The 23,764-nt window shown below is 45.1% G+C and overlaps 1 protein-coding gene across 3 annotated transcripts in view; it reads left to right on the top strand.

The window, feature by feature from the left end:
* Window positions 1–23,764, top strand: part of LOC132381545 (tyrosine-protein kinase receptor UFO) — a 175,344-nt gene that overhangs the window by 81,445 nt on the left and 70,135 nt on the right. For all 3 annotated transcript variants that reach the window (XM_059951043.1, XM_059951044.1, XM_059951045.1), the window contains 2 exons: window positions 7,943–8,058; window positions 14,003–14,186. In XM_059951043.1, coding sequence (XP_059807026.1) covers window positions 7,943–8,058; window positions 14,003–14,186 — 300 coding nt within the window. The remainder of the gene's footprint in view (window positions 1–7,942; window positions 8,059–14,002; window positions 14,187–23,764) is intronic.

Consider the following 23,764-nt stretch of genomic DNA (forward strand, 5'->3'; position numbering starts at 1 on the left):
TGACTGCACACTATCTTTGCTTTTTTCCAACTGTCCTATCCTGAGTCTCTTCATTCTGGTTCCCATCCCCCTGCCAAATTAGTTGAAGCCCTCCCCAACAGAGCTAATAAACCTGCCCGTGAGAATATGGGTTCCCCTCAGATTCGGGTGCAGCCTATCTCTTTTGTGGTCTCTACCACAGGGGGTGGGGCTCACTATGAGGATGTGGCAGTCAAGTGGAAATATTCCACGGGGGCTGGGGCTGAGGGCTTCTGCAGAGGGTGGGCATCAATGGGAAATCTACCACAGGGGCTGGGCGTCGATGGGAACCCTACCACAGGGAGTTATTGTCAGTCCATCTTCCAGTCCTGAATCTTCATGGCATCCCTCACCAAACTTGGTGGATATGGAGATGTAAGTGGGGTAAGGGAGATGGAGGTGTGTTTATGGAGGGTGGGGGAGAATGTTCAATGTGTTGGGGCTAGTTAGTGAGCGGGAAGTGAGGTTGGAGCGTGTTCGTGGCGGGAAGTGAGATTGAGCCGTGTTAGTGTGAGGGTGAGATGGGGGTGTTTTAGTGGGGGTAGGGAGATAGGGACATATTGATCAGAAAAGTATGTTGGTTGGGGTAGGGCAGAGTCCATTTACTTCAGGAGTCAGGAAGATTGATTTGAGAGAATGAGTAATTGGCCTTTTTCTAAGGGGGGGTGAGTTAGGAAGGAGGATGTGAGGGAGGGTGGAGGATGCATGGATGCAACTCCAAGGTCAGTCCGTTGCTCCTTCCTGCTCATGTAGCCTGCCAGCTACTGAGGTGACACAGAGAACTGTGACTGGTTCTGGTGCTGAAGGAAGTGCTTTTCTAATCCTCTCTGTGTTTGATATGATGTTTCTGGCTGACAGTTTTCAATCTTCCATACATAGCGGGTTTATTTAAAAATCCCTTTTCCTCACCTGGATGCCTTCACTTCAATCGACCGAGTGGGGTACACGTCCCTACCTTTTTCATTTCCTTTCCTGGGAGATGATTCATCACAGCATCACTGAGTGCAGGAGAGACACAGTTATTGGACTGAAGATCAGGTGATTGATACAACTATAAACACAGAGGTGACTCAGCAACCAGCGTGTTCTCACTCTGGCTTTGCAGCTGTGCTGTCACCAACTTCTTAGAAGCAGCAGTGATTGGGAAAATGGTTAAAAATAGTCTGTATTGTAGGATGTTTGAGGAAATGTTCAGTTTCTTTCCACTTCTGAGTTTCTCTTTCTCTCTCCCTCACTCCCAGTCTCTGCATCTCACTCCCCATGACACTTGGCCCTCCATTTCTCCACCACTCCTTCACTGTCATCCTTCTCTCTGGCTCTCTCTCTCTCTTTCTTCTTATCTGCCAATCTCTGACGCACTTTCGCTATCACACTCTTTTTCTCTTTCGTTCTCTCTCTAATGGACAGTGGGCATGGACAGTTCCCCTGTCAGATGACACTCCTATTCATAGATTACATTTTCACTGCCCACCACAACTGACCAGCAGTTCCCAAGAAGCTGCTATTGACCTGAGGCGGGCTGCACAGGAACGTTCAGAGATTCCGAGAACAGGGCAGCGCAGTCTACTCTTTGTCTTTGGCCTCCTTACTGCACGAACTGTGGAAGAGTTGCTCCTCCCCAGAATAGCGACCATTAGCCTGCGTCTCCAATTCACCTCTTTACCAAGAAGCTCGCTCATGGGATCTGTCAATCCTGCAGAAGTAATTGATGCTCCCACAGTTGAAACTGGCTCCTTTTTTTTCACCCCAATGGAACTGTATTAGACCAAAAGACGTAGGAGTAGAATTAGGTCATTCAGCCCATCGAGTTGGTTCCACCATTTGACCATGGCTGATTTATTATCCCTCTCATCCTCATTCTGCTGCCTTCTTATTTCTGATGCCTTTACCAATCAAGAACCTATAAACTTCCACTTTAAATATACCAAATGAACTAGCTTTGATGGCCATCTATGGCAATGAATTCCATAGATTCTCCACCCTCTGACCGAAGAAATACTTCATCAAGTCTGTTCTAAAGGGATGTCTTTGTATTCTGAGGCTGTGACCTCTGGTCCTAGAGACACCCACCATAGGAGACACCCTCTGTACATCCACTCTATCTAGGGCTTTTCAATATTCAGTAGGTTTCAATGAGATCCCTTCTCATTTTTCTAAACTCCAGCAAGTACAGGCCCAGAGCCATTAAATGCTCTTCATATGTTAACTCTTTCATTCCTGTGATTATTCTCATCAATCTCTGGAGCCTCTCCAAAGCCAGTACATTTTTTCTTAGATATTGGCATTGAAGCCTCTACCTGGAATTCAACCCCAGGTAGGTTTCCTGCTTCTCCCCATTACTCTATCTACTTATGCAATTGTTTGTTAACCTAAATGAATAACTTATTTCCATCTGAAGCTTCACTCACTTTGTTTTGTTTTCTTCTTCCTTCATCACAAGGTCACAAGACAAAGGAGCAGAAGTAGGCCTTTTGGCCCATCGAGTCTGCTCCGCCTCTCTGCCATGAGCTAAATTATTCTCCCATCTAGTTCCAATTTCTGGCTTTTTCCCCATATCCCTTGATACCCTGACTAATTAGATATCTATCAATCTCCTCCTTAAACATCCTCAATGATTGGGCCTCCACAGCTGTATGTGGCAACGAATTCCATAAATCCACAACCCTCTGGCTAAAAAAACAAATTCTCCTCATCCCTGTTTTAAATGGGTACCCTCTAATTCTAAAACTGTGGCCTCTTGTCCTGGACTCACCCACCAAGGGAAACAACCTTTTCACATCTACTCAGTCCAACCCTTTCAACATTCAAAATGTTTCTATGAGATCTCCTCTCATTCTTCTATACTCTAATGATTACAGCCCAAGAGCTGACAAACGCTTCTCACATGTTAGCCCCTGCATTCCAGGAATCATCCTAGTGAATCTTCTCTGAACTCTGCAACATCAATACATCCCTCTTAAGATAGGGGGCCCAAAACTGCACACAGTATTCCAAATGAGGTCTCACCAGTGCCCCACAGGGCCTCATCAACACCTCCTTACTCTTATACACTATTCCACTTGAAATGAATGCCAACATAGCATTTGCTTTCCTTATTGTCGATCCAACCTGGTGGTTAACCTTTTGGGTAGTGGTCACCAACCTTTTTAAGCCCAAGATCCCCTACCTCGGCCTTAGTGAAAGGCGAGATCGACCCCAGATCGATTGGTTACACTCAACCTGGAAACACTGCAACCTGGAAGTAGAAATAATGCAAAAACACCAGGGGTACCCACCGTTTTTTGCACCGGTTTAGTATTGACAATATTCTTGCAGACCGGCCGACGGTGGAGGGAGGTGTAAAACACGATGGGAATACAGCGATACTCAAAACAGGTTCCTTATGTTCTGTCTATTCCGCAATTCAGTTTTCACGGCTCCTGGCATATAGCTTCTGTCCGGCTTGCTCACGTTTTTTCTGCTGAAAAAACTCAGCAGGTTCGTCTTTAAGTGCAGGGTGCTTGGACTCAGGGTACCGAAGCAGTTTTGAGGGCTTCATTGCCTCATCAGACAGCCTTCCGGCCCAAACCCCAGCCTCTGCCCGCCTGCTGCCAGATGCCCTGGCCAGGTGCGGCTGGTCATGGGTGGGGTGAGAGGACAAGGTCAGGGCCGGAGGTCCCCGTACTGGAGCCGCGGCAGTCACAGTCCGGACAGAGTGACTGACTGAGAGAGGAGTGCGACAGGCCTGTGCCCACCCCCCTTGTAGGATCTATTGGCTGACAAAAGTTTATTTCAGCAGATCACAGCGAGGTAGCTGCTCTGCTACTTACAAAACCCTGAGCTTGGATTAGGTCGTCTGCGAATATTTTAGCACCAGGTTCCCCATTAACATTCGGTGTGCTAAACAGGTTTAGAGGCAGTGCCCATCTATCTGTATTCCAGGCCAGTACCAACGATACTTCCTGCCAGCCGCTCTCCGGGCCAGTAGCATCAACGGTTCTCGCTGGCCCTGCTCCAGGCCAGTAGCATCGACACTTCCCACCGGCCATGCTCCAGGCCAGTAGCATCGACACTTCCCACCGGCCATACTCCAGGCCAGTAGCATCGACATTTCCCACCGACCATGCTCCAGGCCAGAAGCATCGACACTTCCCACCGGCCATACTCCAGGCCAGTAGCATCGACGGTTCTCACCGGCCATGCTCCAGGCCAGTAGCATCGACGGTTCTCGTCGGCCATGCTCCAGGCCAGTAGCATCGACATTTCCCACCGACCATGCTCCAGGCCAGTAGCATCGACACTTCCCACCGGCCATACTCCAGGCCAGTAGCATCGACGGTTCTCACCGGCCATGCTCCAGGCCAGTAGCATCGACACTTCCCACCGGCCATGCTCCAGGCCAGTAGCATCGACACTTCCCACCGGCCATGCTCCAGGCCAGTAGCATCGACGGTTCTCGTCGACCATGCAAGGCGAACACTGGTGCGAGGGTATCACGGCGTTTAGGCGGCTGATGACCTCGCGTGGTTTCAAGTTCAACAGTGGCCGTGACAGGGAATGAGGAAAGGTGCAGCTGATTCATATTGTTTCCTCGCAGTCCAGTGGTTGGGGACCACTGAAGTACACTGTGTAGTGCGGGGGAACTATGCGCATGCGCACTGGGCAGAAAGAATGGAACTAAGACTCCGCAACCCGGAGACAATCTCTCAACAGCATTTGTGTATTTATTTTTCTTTTTTTTTGGGATCTACTGGAAAAGTCTGAAAGATCGACCAGTCGACCACGATTGACAGATTGGCGACCACTACTTTAGGGTATCCTGCATGAGGACCGCCAAGTCCCTTTGCACTTCCGATTTTTGAATTTTCTCCCCATCTAAATAATAATCTGCCCGATTATTTCTTCTTCCAACCGTACATTTCTCAACATTGTATCTCATCTGGCATTTCTTTGCCCTCTCTCCTAAACTGACCAAGTCTCTCTGCAACCTTTCTGTTTCTTCAACACTTCCTGCTCCTCCACCTATCTTGATGTCATCCGCAAACGTAGCCACAAAACCATTTAATCCATAATCTAAATCATCGATATACAGTGTAAAAAGAAGTGGCCCTAACACCGACCCCTGCAGAACACCACTAGAAACCAGCAACCAACTAGAATAGGATCCCTTTATTCGAGCCCTTTGCTTTCTGCCTATCAGCCAATTCTCCACCCATTCCAATATCCTTCCTGTAATTCCATGGGCTCTCATCTGATTAAGCAGCCTTTTATCCGGCACCTCATCGAAGGCCTTTTGAAAATCCAAATACACAACATCCACAGCCTCTCCCTTGTCAATCTTATTTGAGATTACCTCAAAAAATTCCAATAGATTGGTGAGGCAGGATCTTCCCTTCCTGAAACCATGCTGGCTTGGGCCTATTTTGTCATGAACCTTGAGGTATTTCATAACTTTGTCCTTGAGGATCAACTCCAATAACTTTCTAACTACCGATGTCAGACTAATAGGTCTGTAAATTTGTTTTTGTTGTCTCCCTCCTTTCTTAAACAGCGGAACTACATTTGCAACCTTCCAGTCCTCTGGAACCAGGGTTTATTGATTCCTGGAAGATCATTTCTAATGGCTCCACAATCTCCAAAGCCACCTCCTTCAGAACCTGTGGGTGCACCTCATCCAGTCCAGGAAATTTATCAATCCTTAGTCCATTTAGATTCCTAAGCGCTTTCTCTCTAGTAATCTTGTACCTAATTCTATTCCCTGAGACCTCTGGCTATCAGGTATGTGCTAATGTCGCTAATGTCTTCCACTGTGAAGACTATTTTCTGTTTTTATTCATTCCTTCAGGTTCTTGCAGCTGCTGCCGTGTCAGCTGGTCTCCCTCCCACCCCCTCCCCTGTTCTCTCCGCTCCAACATTCCTCCTTCCTGTCACCTAGCCAGACAGCAGCATCTGGGGGAGGTAAGGGAGCTCGTCATTGTTTTTCTAGTCATGCGTACAGTCTGAGGTTCAAAGCAGTTGTCGAAGTCGATGAAATGGATTGGAGTGTATAATTCGATCATCTCCCTGGGCCTCACTAAATAGAAGCCAAGTTAAACTGCAGTCTCACATCTCTTAAAACTGTACACATCTTGGATCCCATCTTGCTTCATCATAACTTATAGGTCCCAGATCTCAGAATATTTTACTACAGATCACCATGGAATTTTCAATTGACATTTGAGTGTAGAAAGAATGAAGTTACAATGAGACTATTTCTTTCATTGTAAAGAATCTGATTTGTTCTTGAGTGAGTTTTCCGTGCCGTGTGCACACTCCAATGAGGCCCAGTCGCTTTAAGCTATCCAAGCAGTTTTCCTCTCTGCCAGTGGCTGAGGGCTACATGTCATCTTCCCTCAGAACCTGTCCTCGTTTGTACTGTTAATGTATTCTCCCCTTAACAATCTCACATTCCATTCCTTGGTCTCCCCTCCTGTGTTCTCCCTCCTTTTTTGTCTCTCTCCTCTCTTTTTCACTCTCACTCTCTCTTTGCTTCCCTTTCTCATTCTTTCCTCTTCTCTCTTTATCCCCATCTCTAATTTCTCTTTCTACTGAATCATTTTTACTCTTTATCCCTTCTCTCTTGCTTTGTATTTTCTATTTACTCTTTTACTTTAACCCTTGTTCTATTTCTATCTATTTTCCCTTTCTCTCCCCCTCCCATCTCTATTTCTCTTTCTTTCATGTTCTTTTTCTCTCTCTCTCCCTTCCCTATTTGTTTCCCTATCCCACTCATTCTACTGAAGAGTTTTGCCCACCCCTTTCTCCCAAGTCATTTCACGATTCAGCTGGCACCTGTTTCACTCAACAGCTAGAGAATTGATGGTTCAAACCCTGCTCCAGGGAGCTGAATTAAAAAAATTCAGCTTCATCCATACTTGCATTTCCTGGCCAATGATCCCTCAACCACTATCTCACTGCTGTTTGGGAAGGATTGCTGAATACAAACTCTGTGTCACGTTAATTTGCCCCTAGTGTGGGTGAGGGGTAGAATCTGGGGGGAGCTGGGTATGTTAATTGTCCATAGTAATATTCCCCTAGTGTGTGTGAGAGGTGGAATATGGGGAGAATAAAATGTGATTAACATGGGATTAGCCTAACTGGGTGGATGGTTAGAATGGAAGCAGTGGGCCAAAGGGTCTGTTCAGTTGCTCTCTGATTCCTTCTAATCCTCTCAATGATCCGTGGAAGTTGGTAAATTGTACCTGGAGCTCCTTACTCCCCCCATCTCCCAATCCCTCTGGAGGACAAACTATTGTAAAACCTTAAGATGAAGGAGACCTTAAAACACAGGAGTAAAATTAGAGCATTTGACCATCATCTCTACTCTGCTTCCTCCACTCCCCAAATCCCTAGAGTGCTCAGTGGGTGAATGCTCCACCCAGTGTAGAACCACAATGAAAGGACAGCACAAAAGGCCATTCGACATAGTGCATCTATGCTGGAGACTCTGTTGTGGAAGAAGGTGCGGGGGGGGGGGGGGCAGAGATTTCTAAGTTTTTCATTGTTTCCCTGTGCAGGACGTTTCCAGACTAACCTTGTTAACCTAGTTAAGTAATGTTCTTTTGTTCAAAATACCCAACATGAAGAACTGGTTCTCTGCAGTCACCTTGTTACTTATGGTGACTTATGTTATTTTTAACACACGTTAGGCCAGGCCAGGTCTGTACAACTGTCTCTGTAGAGGGGTGCAGATCTCTCTCACTGGTCTCTAAGGAGGTTGGTTCTGGGTTCACCCATAGGGTGTGGCAGGGGGCACCCCGAAGACCAGTTGGAGAGGCACCTTCAGCAGGACTTTTGTGAGTGCGGAGCATTTGAACCATAGCTGCAGTGAAAGATGTCACGGCTCTAAGTGGGGCTTATTGTGAATTAATGGTGATGGTTCAGTGATTTATTTCCTCTCTCCCAGTTCTACCAGATCAACCAGAAAATGTAACGGTGACATTTGTCAGCTCACAGGCTTTGGGCATCTCCTGGAAGGCTGGATTAAGTGGCTCTGCCCCATTCACTTCCTGCTCAGTCCAGGTAAGGACCACCAGACACTCACACACGTTTCACATTTTCTATCTTTCTCTCACAGTCATAGAGTCATAGAAAAGTATAGCATAGAAACAGGCCATTCAGCCCACCTAGTCCATACTGAATAATTTAAAATGCCTACTCCCATCAACCTACATTGGGACCATAGCCCTACATACCCTTCCCATCCAAATACCTATCCAAACTTCCCTTAAATGTTGAAATCAAGCTCGCTTGCACCATTTGTGCTGGCAGTTCATTTCACACTCTTATGACCATTTGAATGAAGAGGTTTCCCATCATGTTCCTCTTAAACTTTTCACCTTTCACCTTTAATCCATGACCTCTGGTTATAGCCAACCTCAGTGGAAAGCGACTGCCTGCACTCACCCTATCTATACCCCTCATAATTTTGTATACCTCTATCAAACCTCCTCTCAATCTTCTACGTTCCAAGGAATCAATTCCTAACCTATTGAATCTTTCCTTTTAACTCAGGTCCTCCAGACCTGGCAACATCCTTGTAAATTTTCTCTGCACTCTTTCAAACTTGTGTGTATTTTTCCTGTAGGTAGGTGACCGAAGCTACATACAATATTCCAAATTAGGCTTCATCAATATCTTACACAAACTCAACTTAACACCCTATCTCCTGTATTCAGTGCTTTGATTTATGAAGGCCAATGTGTCAAAAGCGTTCTTTATGACCATATTAATCTGTGACTCCACTTTCAGTGAATTAAAGACCTGTATTCCCAGCTCTCTTTGTCGTACCACATTCCTCAGTGCTCTACCGTTCACTGTGTAAGACCCACACTGGTGGGTCCTACTGATGTGCAACATCTCGTACTTGTCTGCATTAAATTCCATATGCCATTTTCAGCTCATTTTTCCAGCTGGTCCAGATCTCACTGCAAGCCATGATAGCCTTCCTCGCTGTCCACTACACCCACAAACTTGGTGTCACCTGCTAATTTGCTGATCCAGTTAAGCACACACTTGTGGTGTTTCAGTCTCTGGGTCATTCACCCTTGTCCCTTCCATAAACCAAGTTGTTGCTTTACCGTAACTTTTTGAGGATTAAATAGTTGTTGCTCAAAGGGACCAGATTACTAAAGGCCAATAAACAGGTGCAGCAAACAATTAGGGGGTAAACATGTGAGAGACTTTATTAGACATGGATTTGAATACAGGAAAAGGGAGGTGTATTTGCATTGGGATATGACCTTGGTGAAATGAAAAGTCAATGACTTTTTGAATGACTGCACCCCTCCAGAGATGCTGAGTTTCTCCTGTAGCTTCATTTGTTTTGCTTCGAATTGTGTCTCTTTCGTGAGACTGTACCTGACAAAGTTTGAGTTGAAGTTTATTGTCTTAGACATGCATACACACAAGGTATAACTTACTGGCTTTCTGCCCATTATGCTGCTGCCATTTAGGGCAGCAATGAAGGTCCTCCATCTCTATCTGTCCATACTGTCACACACAGATATAGAAGTTCTCTTCATTGCTGTTTTCTTAACAATTTTATTTTACCAGTCAAAGTGGTTGGCCCTGAGCTGAACTCCTGAATCTGGAGGATCAGTGGACCAGTCTTAGTTTGGCCTCTACCCTTTGACCTGCTTGGCATGTTTACCAAGAGCCAAAGCACACAGGAAATAAATGCCACATAAATTGTCTTGCAGCAGCATCAGTAGCACTGAGCATTATAAACACATGTGTGAAGATGTAGCCCCTCAGATCTCTTTGAAATCTTTCCCCTCTCAGCTTAAATCAGGATCAAGTTTAATAACACTGACTTATGTCATGAAATTTGTTGTTTTGTGGCAGCATTGTTGAGCAGTGCATTAAAATACAATAAATTATAATAAACATATAAATAAATTAAGCTAGCACTGCAAAAAGAGAACAAAAATAGTGAGGTAGTGTTCATGGGTCATGGTCCATTCAGAAATCTGATGGTGGGGGTGGAGAGGGACAAGAAGCTGTTCCTAAAACGTTAAGTCTTCAGTCTCCTATACCTCCTCTGATAGTAATGATGACCTGGGTGATGGGGTCTTTAATGATGAATGCTGCCTTTTGTGAGGCATTGCCTTTTGAAGCTTATACATATACTAGTGTTTAGTTCCCTTTCCCTGGAGGAAGACTTTTTATCTATGCCTGTAATGATTTTATACACCTCTATAAGGTCACCCCTCAGTCTCTTACACATCTGGAATAAAGAAATCCTGCCCAAATACTCCTTAAAGCTCAGGCCCTCAAGTCTGGTAATAACCTCATAAATCTTCTCCATAAATGTGGCTTTGTCTTAATATTGAAACCCAACACAGCACCTTGCAGCACTGCACATGCTGTACCAGGCAAGACCGGGGTCTATTCAAGCCATACTCATCCTGGAGCTTGATGGTTCTTGAACATGGTTCAGGGCATTTTGTTGTAAAGTAAGTGTGTTTGTAGGCTCCAGAAGAGATGGGATTGTGTTAAGGGATATATCCACTGTGGAGTAGCCTATTTCTCCTCTACGAGCGTCTAACCCACTGGAATCTCATGGAAGCATGCAGAGAAGTCTTCTGTGAACTACTGGAAGTTTTTGTGCCGTCTCGATTAAAAGAGTCACCTTGATGCAAAGAAATTAGTGTAGAGAATTCCATTTGGGCAGAGGAAATGATTCAAGGATGTTCTCAAGGTCTTCTTGGAGAAATGGAAAATTCCCACTGATTCCTAAATCTCTACCTGAGATGCTCAAAGGAGTATCAGAGTCTTGAGGGACTCCAGTAGGAGTATCAAGACACCGTGCACAGACACACTGCCTTACCATCCCAGCATCTTACTCCTGTCCTTGCTCTGGCTGAGTCTGTGGATGCATTGATTTCATCAGCCACCTCAGAACCCTTGAAACACATGCAATTCCAAGGGACTTCCCAAGACAAAGAAAGACAATTTGTAAAATTGATCAGAAAATAATTGCCCAAACAATTCCATGAAGTTCTGGAAGAAACTTACATAGCACAGCGATTTATCAATGGTGTTTCTGAGGTTGGCAGTAGGCTGGATTTGTGGAATCATCTCTTTCACTTCCCATTTCCCTGGTTTCAGAATGAGTCTGTGCTTCCATTCATTGACTCCTCAACAACACTTTACGCAATTCATTGGGGCAGCTTGGGGGAACCAGGGTAACCTGTGTTAAATGCCTTGGCTGAACAAGACCAGAGGTCATGGGGTCATACAGCTGGACCAGAGGTTTAGGGTTCATTACCACACTGCACAGAGGGAGCCCAATGGCTCATGATGAGAACTTGCAAACTCCACATAGACAGCATCAGAGGCCAGCGATGAAGTAGCAGCTCCACTAGCTGAATCACTGTGCCATCTATACTCTCCCCATCATCTGGGTGGTGAGTGTCACAGGAACTTTTCTTTGCCTCAGTAAAGCAGCCAGCAGAAACAAAGACATCACTCAACCAGAGCATCCTCTTTTCTCCCCTCTCCCATCAGACAAAAGTCTGAAAGTCGTACTAGCAGATTTAAGGACAGCTTCAGTCCCACTGACTTGACTGCTATAATTTGGAACTTGTTGCCCCATGCAGCTGTGGAGACCAAGTCATTGGGTGCATTTAAGGCAGAAATAGATAGGCTCTTGATTTTCCAGGCCATCAAAGGGTAAGGAGAGAAGGCAGGTGAGTGGGGATGACTGGAAGAATTGGATCAGCCCAACATTGAATGGTGGAGCAGACTCAATGGGCAGAATGGCCTACCTCTGCTCCTATATCTAATGGACTTACAGACTCTTGAATGGCCTCATAAGTTTACCTCTCGGCCTCAATCCAACTCCAAGTTCAAAGTTTCAAAGTACATTTATTATCAAAGTACATATATGTCACCATATATATTCCTGAAATTCATTTTCTTGTGGGTGTACTCAACAAAGCCATAAAAGAATAATAATCATAATAGAATCAATGAAAGACCACAACAACTTGGTGTTCAACCAGTGTGCAAAAGACAACAAAACTGTGTAAATACATGAACAAAGAAATAATAACAATAAATAAGGAACGAATATCGAGAGCATGAGATGAAGAAGAATCTTTGAAAGTGAGTCCATTGGTTGTGGGACTAATTCCATAATGGGGCAAATGAAGTTGAGTAAAGTTATCCCCTTGGTTGAAGATTCTGATGGTTGAGAGGTAGTAACTGTTCCGTAAACTGGTGATGTGGGACCTAAGGCTCTTGTATCTTCTTCCTGATGGCAGCAAAGAGAAGAGAGCATATCCGGGATGATGGGGGTTTCTGATGCTGGATGCCACTTTCCTGTAACAGCATGCTGTGTAAATGTGCTCATTGGTGGGGAGTACTTTACCCATTATGGAGCACATTGTGATCTTGCACTTTATTGTTCACTGACACTGCACCTATTCGGTAGCTTTTCCACTTTCTATTCTGCATTGTTCTTGTTTTACCCTGTTCTTCTTCAGTACACTGTGTAGTGACTTGATCTCTATGAGCAGTAAGTAAGAAAAGCTTTTCACTGTATCCTGGTACATGTGACAATAATATTTCAATTCCAAAATAAAAGCAGGTTGGGGTAAGGTACCCTTCATAATAGTTCTCCAAGAGCAGGGAGGTGTTTGGACATGAAAAGCTTCTAGAAATGGGCCAAATTCAGGCAAGTGGTTTGAGCTTAGCAAGGGATCTTGGGCTTCATGGATGAGATGGGCTGAACAGACTGTTTCTGCACTGAGTGACCAGTGGCGAGGTAACTGCCAGTCTGAGGCTCATGCCTCTGGAAGCATCACTCAGCAGGAGTTGTCTCTCCCGTGGGCCTGAGCAGAAAACGTGCTCATTACTAAACAAACACAAAGCTGGGTGGTCCTGCTGGCTGTGAAGAAAAGGCAGAAGGTATCTGACAGGGTGAGATTGGGCGGTGAAGAGGGTATCTGGGTGCGTTTGGGCTGTGAAGAAGGGGCAGAGGGAATCTGACTGGGTGACTGTCAGCTGTGAAGTGAATGCAGAGGGTATCTGACTGGCTGATTGGTTTCCTTCTGTGTTATAAAAATTCAATGAATAATGAAGGAGATTGTTGTATGTTGAAGCCTCCTGGAGTTCCTGCTGTCCTTGCACTGTCCAGCACATTTACAACGCCAGTGGCTACACTTCATTAGGAGATTTGGTATGCCACTAAAGTCCCACAATTCCCTATGGATGTACCACGGAGAGGGCTCTATATGATTGCATCACTACCTGGTGTGGAGGCTCCAATGTACAGTATCGCAAGAGGCTTCAGAGGTTCGCAGATTTGGTCAGCTCTGTCACCTGCACGGTATTCCCCACCACTGAGGACATCTTCCAGAAACCAGCATCCTTACCATCTGACCCATGCTGTCTCCTCATTGCTGCAAGATGCACACTCAACGTTTTAGGAACAGCATCCTCATCTCCACCATTAAATTTCTGAACAGCCTATGGTCACTACTTCACTATCTCTTTTTTTCTTTATTATTCTCGTGTAACTGATAGTAATATTGTTGCCTTGTTCTGTATTGGTAACACAAACAACAAATTTCACAACATATATCAATGAAAATAAACCCAATTCACCCTCGTCTGCATGGTGCTTGTAAATGACACCTTAAAACCACTGACCACCAACCAAATTCTTTGTGAGGTACTGCGGCACAGTGTTGGGAGAAGTGCCAGAGAGGAGGGGAGCGGTTTCACTGGAGCCAGGCGGGGTAAGGCTGTGTTTCGATTTCCTCGGAGTCTTTTTTGACGCACAAGACTTTTGCTTACTTGGCTAAGAGGATGCAATGTGTGTGTGAGCACATTCCTTATCCTGAGTAACCACTTCTGCATTTTCAGTGTGACAACATGATGCAGCAGGGGCCTGATTGTGCAGACAAATCCTTTAACTAAAATGACCTGCTGGCTGTTCCTGTTTCTTTCCTTCCAGACCAACCAATCCAAGGGCAATGCTAGCCAGGAGGTCTACTTTGAGGAAGTCACTGTTCCGCCATTCAGCCACGTTATCCGAGGATTGATGCCATACTCAGAGTTCAGTATCCACCTGTTCTGCAGTACTGGGATCGGACGCTCACGCTGGAGTGACCGCGTGACAGCTGCAACAATCGAAGGAGGTGAGGGCACTTTCAGTGTGGTGTTGCATTACAGTGGTTCACCTAATTTAGATTCAGATTTATTTATCACATGTACATTGGAACTTATGGCGTAATGCATCTTCACACACAAAATCTGCAGGAACAGCAGGCAAGGCAGCATCAGTGGAAGAGAGTACAGTCGACGTTTTTGGCTTAGACCCTTCAGATGCTGCTGAGTTCCGCCAGCATTTTGTGGTGTTGCTTGGATTCACTGCATCTGCAGACCTTCTCTTATTGGTGAAATGTATCATTTCATTAGCAACCAACGTACACTAAGATGTGCTGGGGGCAGCCTGCAAGTGTTGTTAGGCACTCCTGAGGCAACATAACATGTCCTATGTGCTCGACAGAACATCCACTCAAGCACACGCGCTCTCTCTCTCACACACACACTCACACACACACACACACACACACACACAGGGTCAGACACGCATTCACACACGCACATCCACTCAAGCACACGCGCTCTCTCACACACACACACACACACACACACACACACACACACACACATACACACACACAGATAAAGACACACACACACACACACATATATATATATACACACACACCAATACACACATGCTCACAGACCGACTTACACACACACACACACACTCACACACTCACAGAAACACAGACACACACAGGCACACACCCAGACAGGCATATACACACAACACACACACATACAGACATATATAGACACAAACACACACACACGCCACTAATCCCAGGACAGGATGTCTTCCAGTAGTTCCAGAAAAGTCATGGAATTGCAAACACTGGGTCCCAACATCCCCAGGAGACTGACAGTGATTTGTAGACCCAGGCTCTGGCCATTGGCATCGGCCTTTGGGCCTTGATCTGGACCTGATAGTGCCCTTTGGGCTTGCCACTCGTCTCTGGTCTACTACTTCCATAAGGGATGAAGGGACAAAGAGAGTGAAGCATGATAAGAAGTTTTGGACTTCAAACTTTTCTCCAATCCTCCATTACTGAATGACATCATATTGAAAAAGGTTTTAAACCCAGCAGTCATTTCAGATGGAATTATGTGCCATCAAATGTAGTCAAACTCCATCCATTAATGTTTACCTTAAACATAATTTTCTACCTTTATGGGATCTTGCTGTGCTCAAAGTTTTTACCCAAATCACACACTGACAAAAGAAAGGCCTATGATTAGGATGCCTAGTTCTGACAAAGGGTCTTGGTCCGAAACATCGACAGTGCTTCTCCTTTTAGATGCTGCCTGGCCTGCTATGTTCACCCAGCATTTTGTGTGTGTTCCTATGATTAAACAGAGTCTTTCATATTTCACAGCTGATGAAATAGTTCCAAAACTCTACTGAGGAATTTTAACTCTCTAAATGTCTGAAACTTCAATATTGATTGTGTGATTTGTGCCTCTAGAACTTACAAAATCCTTAAATAAAAACAGAATGCTGGAGAAAATCATCAGGTGAGATTGCAGATGTTGGGAGAGAAACAGAGAATGTTTCAGACTGACAACCTTCTACAGAAGGAAGATTTTTTAAAAAGTTGTTGGAAATGCAAACAAAATACTGAAAACATCCAGCTGGCCTGAAAATTTGTGGAAGGTTTGACAGGCTGGATGTTTCCCAGTGGTTGAGGGGTCTAGAAACAGGACTCAAAGTGAAGATTTGGGCTGGTGATGAGGAGAACTTGTTTCACTTCAGTGGGAGGTGGTGAATCTTTGTAATTCTCTTGTCCATGAGGTGCAGGATAGAGCAGTAGTTGGTGGAAATGTCATTGAAAAGAGAAGATATGCATAAAAGACATTTACGAGACTATAAGCCAAACGCAGACAGGTATGACAAGCTTGCTGGGCATGGATGAGATGGTCTGATGAGTTGTCTCCATGCTGTAAGACAGGGAGATTGTGGGTCTTGAATCAACAACTTCCTAACACATTGTGCGAGTAACCCAAAATACTGTGGGATTTGTGGATGAGATTGAGATACATAAGGGTGCAGATTCTAGAATTAGGAGCAACAGCCAAAGTGTTGGAGAAACAAACAGATCATGGAACAGCGATGGAAAGGTCACACAGAATGCTGGAGGGACACAATAGGTCATGGAATAGGGATGGAAATGTCACACAGAATGCTGGATGGACAACAGGTTAGGGAATAGTGTTGGAAGGGTCACACAGAATAGTGGAGGGACAACAAGTTAGGGAGCAGTGATGGAGTGAAATAAACAGGTGATGTTTCAGGTGAAGATTCTCAAGAAATGGATAACTGATCTTTCAAGTTGAGACTCTTCACCTGGACTATTACTAAAGTGGGAATCTGGGTTACTTTATCTGTGGGCCTCACAAACCCATTCAAAACCAACTGAATTTGGCCTTGTGCTGAATTGATACGGGGTGATGTGGAGATGCTAGGATCAGGAAGCTGTTGGCAGCTGGATTCTGTAATTTGAAGCACTAATGGAGCCCAGGTGTTTCAGTGACCAGCCTGCCTGTTGTGATTGCAGTAGGAAGGCGTGTAGAGCAGCTTTCACTGTGTCACTGGTGCTATTAACAACACCCAAGCATCCCAGTGACACGTGCCTGCAGCTAACAGCTCAGCATTAAACCCTCAGGAATTTCAGCGAATCAGCAACAGGAAGTATTCTAGTTGGGTGGAATTGTGCATCTGGGATCTGAGTTATTCTTGGATGCAAGCCAGGTGAGAAGGTACAGTATTTAACTCCGATAGTTCCTGACTCATATCCTAGTCTTGACATTGGTAATATGGAGGAACGTTAAGCCGTTTGGAGGAAAGTAGAGAGTGGTGGGTATGCGGAACATGCTGCGAGGTGGTGGTAGAGGCATTTACATTAGGGACACTTAGACTTTAGGGATACATTAGGCACATGGATGTTAGAAAAATGGAGGGCTCTGTTGGAGAGGATAGTTAGATAAACTTTGAGTAGGTTAAAAGGTTGCATAACATCGTGTGCAGAAAGGCCTTTACTGTGCAGAAGTGTTCAATGATCCATCTTCCTCAGAGAATGTTAATGGAGGCAGTAACTATTCATGTCATCATTTCCTTCTCAGAAAGGAAGCAAGAACCCACTAAATACTTAGATTTATTCATCATTGTCAAATGTCTTCTATTTTACACACTGCCGTGGCAACATCCTCTAGTTGTGTGTTGGGTCTCACACAATGACCTAGGAAGCTATGGCTTCAAGACCGTTACCCACTATCATGCAGTCATACAGCACAGAGGAAGGCCCTGCAGTCCAACTTCTACCCAGCAAGCTTATCTCATCTGCTCATGTTTGGCCCGTCCTCTATGCAGGTATTTTTTGAGATGGCATTTAGATGTGGCTTTTGTGCCCACTTCAACCACAATATCTGGCAGCTCATTCCAAGTGCACAGAGCCAGCCAGTGGTTTAGTGGCATCCAAACCGGACTTCGAAGAGAATGGTTCTGGGTTTGAATCTGGCTAGCTCCTTGCATGCTTTATATATATATATATATATATACACACACACACACACACCCCACCCCCCCCATCTTTCTGACCCTACTTGCCTGCACCACCAAATTATACCCTTCAAACCAATTCACCTACTAACATGAACAACTTTGGAATATGGAAAAAACTGCAGTACTCGGAGAAAACCCATGCAAATCACGGGGAGAACATACAGTCTGCATGGGGATTGAACCCAGGTGACTGGTTCAGTAACAATCTCTGCTAACTGCCATAGCACCGTGTTGCCCACTGCTGTAAATTGTCCCTTAATGTAGCTGAGTGTCAGGAGAATGGAAATGAGGGAATGAAATAAAAAGAGATCTCACGGTTTTCCTGAGATCCAGCATGTACTGGATGCGCTGATCAGCCTCCTCTGTTGTAAGAAGTTCTTTACTTATCAAGAACCTATGTACTTATTTTTTGGATACAATAGGGTCTTTTAAGAGCCTCTTAGATAGGTACATGGAACTTAGAAAAATAGAGGGCTATATGCTAGGGAAATTCTAGGCAGTTTCTACAGAAGGTTAAACAGTCGGCACAACAATGTGGGCCAAAGGGCCTGTAATGTGCTGTAAATTTCTATATTCTATGTTCTGTCTTAACAATATTCAACGCCCCACTTCCACTGCCCTTTCAGGGAGAGAGATTCTCCCTCTGAGAGAAGACAGTTGGTGCCATTTCATCCTCAGTGGGTAATCCCTTAATTTTAAAATGAGTCCTTGTTCTAGAACCCTCCCCACCCCCCAAGGCAGCATTCCCCACATCTGCCTTGTCAAGAATATAACAGTAGGGAAGTTTTGTTTATTGATCCTGGGACAGGTTCATGTTGAGAAGCTGTTAGATCATCCACTGGTAAAGCAGAGAAATGTTTGACTTGGCAGTCTGCCAGAACACACTGCATTTATTCAATCCCTGATAAGGCTTTGTTTAAACCTGGACAAAACAAACCAATAGCCTCAAATCACTTCCTTATTGCTCTTCTTGGCTGCAATGTTTTTTCTGTCATAGCTCTGCATGGGAGGTTGTTTATTCAAACACACTGTACATTTGTTGCAGATGTGTTACAATGCCTTGGAGAACAGGTCTGTGCGCACATATTCAGAGAAATATGTATACAAATGTGCACATAGTGGAAGCTCATGAACATACAGATGTGCAAACACAAACCCACACTACAGTATTATGCATCTGCAGTACTGTGCAAAAGTCTTAGGTACCTATATGTAGCCCGAGTGCCTAAGACTTTTGTACAGTACTGTTAATTATATTTTTCCAGTTATCAAATAATACTTAATACCACTGAGCTAATAGAAAGCCAAGTATTCTTATTTTTCTTTCCCAACCACTTTCCTATTTTAACCAATTTGCAGTACTGTGCAACAGTCTTAGGCACCCTGACTATATATATGTACCTAAGACTTTTGCACAGTACTGTATATACATACATGCTTAATAAAATATAAAAAAAGCTTTATTTGACATGTGTATGTCTAAACAGCGTGAAATGCATCTTTTGCATCAAATAGAATCAGTGAGGATTGTGCTGAGCAGCCTGCAAGGGGCGCCACACTTCCGGTGCCAACATAATATTCCCATAGCTCAAAAATCCTGACTTTGCAATGTGGAAATAAACCGGAGCAGCCGAAGGAAACCCATCTCGTCACTAGGAGAATGTACAAACTCCGTACAGACAGTAGCAGAACTGAACCCTGACTGGTGAATGCAGAGAAATGATTTCAGGTGAGATAAGTAAGGAATACAATGTGTGTATTTAGTCACATACACTCATGCAAGTTCTCACTTATAGATGTACAATACACACATGCATGTGTTCTCTCTCTCTCTCTCTCTCTCCCCCATTTCCTCCTCTCTCCCTCCCTCCCTCCCTCTTCCCTCCCCTGCTGTCCCTTTTCTCTCTCATAAAGTGTAGATATTTGCCTCCCTTTTCCCTCTTCTATTCCCACTCTGCATCTTACTTCTTCTCACCACCTGCTTGTCATCTACTCCTGGTGCTCCTCCTTCTTCCTTTTCTCCCAAGGCCCACTCTCCTCTCCTATCTGATTCCTTACCAGCTCTTTACGTTTCCCACCCACCTGGCTTCACCTATTACTTTCCAGCTTGTCCTCCTTCCCTTCACCCCACCTTTTATTCTGGTGTCTTCCCCCTTCCTTTCCAGTCCTTATGAAGGGTCTCAACCTGAAACGTCCACAGTTTATTCATTTCCAAAGATGCTATATGACCTGCTGAGTTCCTGCTGCATTTTGTGTGTGTTACTCCGAAAGCACAAATCATTAAGTTCTGTACTTCAAGTAATTAGGCTGATTAAGAAAGCAGATAGGTTATTGCTACATGGAAACAGTAAAAGGCAAGAAAGAAAATGTCAAGGGAAGGAGAGAATGCAACAACTTACTACACAATCCAAGTTCTGTGGAGATTTCTGCTTATTAACAGTACAGGATGTTGCAGGGATGGAAGATAGGAGTCTAAAGTTAAATCCCATTGAAAGGTCGCAGAGGTTTGGGTGCCATGTTAGCGCAGCCATTACCGTGACACATTACAGCACAGGACGTTGGAGTTTGGAGTTCAGTTGTGGTGTCCTCCATAAGGAATGTCTGTACACCCTCTCCATGGAATGCCTGGGTTTTCTCCAGGTCCTTCAGTTTCCCCCTACTGCCCTAAGATGCCAACCACCATTAAACTTTAGAAGAAGGTTGTCTGATGTCAAACTGCGACATTGATCCAGTGAAGGCAGATGTGGTTCTGCAACACTGAATCCAGTAAGGATGTGGGTCTGTGAAGCTGGGTCTAGTGTGGGGCAGTAGTGGCTCTATCATGCTTGGTGGGTGTTGTTCTGTCACACTGGATCCAGTATGAGGACAGATGTGGTCTGTTATACTAGAGCCAGTGTAGTAGATCAAGAGTACTGGCCATTGAAATTGTCCCGTTTGTCAAGGGTTGTTGGGTGGAGTGGCTCGAAGGACCAGAGGGGCCTGTTCTGCACTGTATCACAAAGTAAGTAAGTGTTGGTGTTGACAGGTGGTTTTAATACAGAAAAGCTTTATAAAGCTTGATCGAGGCACGACTGCGCAAATGCGTGGACGTCAGCCAGTTAGAAGGGAGAAGAGTTTAAAAAGAAGACAGCTATATAGAACAGGCATCAAAGGAGCAGGCGACAGAGTAGCAGGGGGACAGAGTAGGAGGGCTTTGGCACAACAGGGCTTAGATGATAACAGGTCGAGGTGAGGTAGGTTATCTGTGTAGAATAGAGACAGGAAGTATGTGTGTGAGGCCAGAGTTCTGTACTGGGTGTCAGATGTGGGATGTTCGGGAGACTCCCAGCCTCCTGGACAGCCACACCTGCAGATCCTTAGGAACCATGTTAGGGAACTGGAGATGCAGCTGATGACCTATGTCTGGTTAGGGAGAGTGAGGAGGTGATAGAGAGGAGCTATAGGCACTAGGGCCTCGAGTAACAGTCAGGAGACGGAAGGGCAAGAGTCAGATACCCCAGTGGCTGTCCCCCTTAACAGTAAGTACTCCTATTTAAGTACTGTTAGTACTGGGGGAGGCAACAGTGGCCATGCCTCCGGCACAGAGTCTGGCCCTATGGCTCAAGAGTAGGGAAAGGAAGAGGATGGCAGCAGTGATAGCGGACTCTATAGTTAGGGGGTCAGTCAGGCGATTTTGTGTAGCAGGAAAGAAACATGGATGGTAGTTTGCCTCTCAGGTGCCAAGGTTCGGGATGTTTCTGATCGCGTCCACGATATTCAGATGTGGGAAGGAGAACAGCCAGAGGTTGTGGTACATATTGGTACTAACAACATAGGTAGGAACAGGGAGGAGGTCCTGAAAGCTGACTACAGGGAGTTAGGAAGGAGGTTGAGAAGATAGAAACCTTGGGATTACTGTCTGTGCCACGTGACAATGAGTATAGGAATAGAGTGAGGTGGAGGATGAATGTGTGGTTGAGGGATTGGAGCAGGAGGCAGGGATTCAGATTTCTGGATCATTGGGATCTCTTTTGGGGCAGGTATGCCCTGTACAAAAAGGATGGGTTGCACTTGAATCTGAGGGGTACCAATATCCTGGCTGGGAGGTTTTGCTAAGGCTACTGGGGAGAGTTTAAACTAGAATTGCTGGGGGATGGGAAACAAACTGAAGAGACAAAGGAGGGGGAAGTTGTCTCACAAATAGAGAAAGCTTGGAGACAGTGCAAGAGGGAGGATAGGCAGGTAATAGAGAAGGGACACGCTCAAACCAATGGTTTGAAATGTGTCTGTTTTAATGCAAGGAGTGTTATGAATAAAGTGGTTGAGCTGAGAGTGTGGATCAGTAATTGGAGCCGTGATGTTGTGGCCATTACAGAGACTTGGATGGTTCAGGGACAGGAATAGTTACTTAGAGTACCAGGCTTTAGATGTTTCAGAAAGGACAGGGAGGGAGGCAAAGGAGGTGGGGGTGTGGCAGTGCTGATCAGAGACAGTGTTATGACTGCAGAAAAGAATATAGAACATAAGAACATAAGAGATAGGAGCAGGAGTAGGCCAATCGGCCCCTCAAGCCTGCTCCGCCATTCAACAAGATCATGGCTGATCCAATCTTAACTCTAGTTATCACCGAATCCCACAAGGCAACAGTGCCAACCAACAGGGCACCATGCCGCCCATTTTATTTTATTATTCATCCCACCCAAACCCATGTGATCACCCGGGGGAAAAAAAAAACAATTTGCCAATTGAGGAGAAAAAATCTGGAAAATTCCTCTCCAACCCATCCAGGCTATCGAAAACTGGTCCAGATCACATGGCTGATCTAAACCTAGCCTCATGTCCACCTGCTCGCTCACCGAATCCCCAAATGCCATTTTTATCCAGGAAAATGTCTATCTCCGTTTTGAATTTATTGAGTGTAGTAGCATCCACAGCTCTCTGGGGCAGTAAATTCCACAGCCCCACTACCCTCTGAGTGAAGAAATTTCTCCTCATCTCAGTCCTGGAACGGCATCCCCTTATTTTAAATTATGCCCCCTAGTCCTAGTTTCACCCATCATTGGGAACATTCTCCCCGCATCCACCCGATCAAGCCCCTTCACAATCTTATATGTTTCAATAAGATCGCCTCTCATTCTTCGGAACTCCAATGAGTAGAGTCCCAATCTACTCAACCTCTCATCATACATCAACCCACCCATCCCCAGAATTAACCTAGTGAACCTTCTCTGCACTGCCTCGAGAGCCAGTATGTCCTTTCTTAAATATGGACACCAGAACTGCACGCAGTACTCCAGGTGTGGTCTCACCAATACCCGGTATAACAGCAGTAAGACCTCCCTGTTCTTATACTCCATCCCCCTAGCAATAAAAGGCAGCATTCCATTGGCCTTCTTGACCACCTGCTGCACTTGCATACTAACTTTTTGTGTTTCCTGCACCAGGATCCCCAGATCCCTTTGTACAGAAGCACTTTCCAGTTTCTCCCCATTTAGGTAATAACTTGCTCTATTACTTTTCCTGCCAAAGTGCAAGTCCTCACACTTGTCAGTATTATATTTCATCTGCCAAATGTCTGCCCAATCACTCAGCCTATCTATGTCCCCGTGCAGGGTTTCAATGTCCTCCGCACTCATTACACTCCCTCCCATCTTTGTGTCATCAGCAAACTTCGATACATTGCACTTTGTCCCTTTCTCCAAATCATTAATATAGATTGTAGATGAGTTGGGGTCCCAACACTGACCCCTGCGGAACACCACTAGTCACCAACTGCCAGTCTGAAAATAAACCATTTATCCCAACTCTTTGTTTTCTGTTAGAAAGCCAATCCTCCACCCATGCCAGAATATTATCCCCAATGCCATGATTTTTTACTTTAAATGATAATCTTTGGTGTGGCACCTTGTCAAATGCCTTTTGGAAGTCCAAATACACCACATCCACTGGTTCCCCTTTATCTACCCTATATGTTATGTCCTCAAAGAACTCCAACAAATTTGTCAAACATGACTTCCCTTTTGTAAAGCCATGCTGACTTTGTCCTATTAAGCTATGTTTATCCAA

Source organism: Hypanus sabinus, chromosome 26, assembly GCF_030144855.1.
Source record: "Hypanus sabinus isolate sHypSab1 chromosome 26, sHypSab1.hap1, whole genome shotgun sequence".
NCBI classification, from domain to species: Eukaryota; Metazoa; Chordata; class Chondrichthyes; order Myliobatiformes; family Dasyatidae; genus Hypanus; species Hypanus sabinus.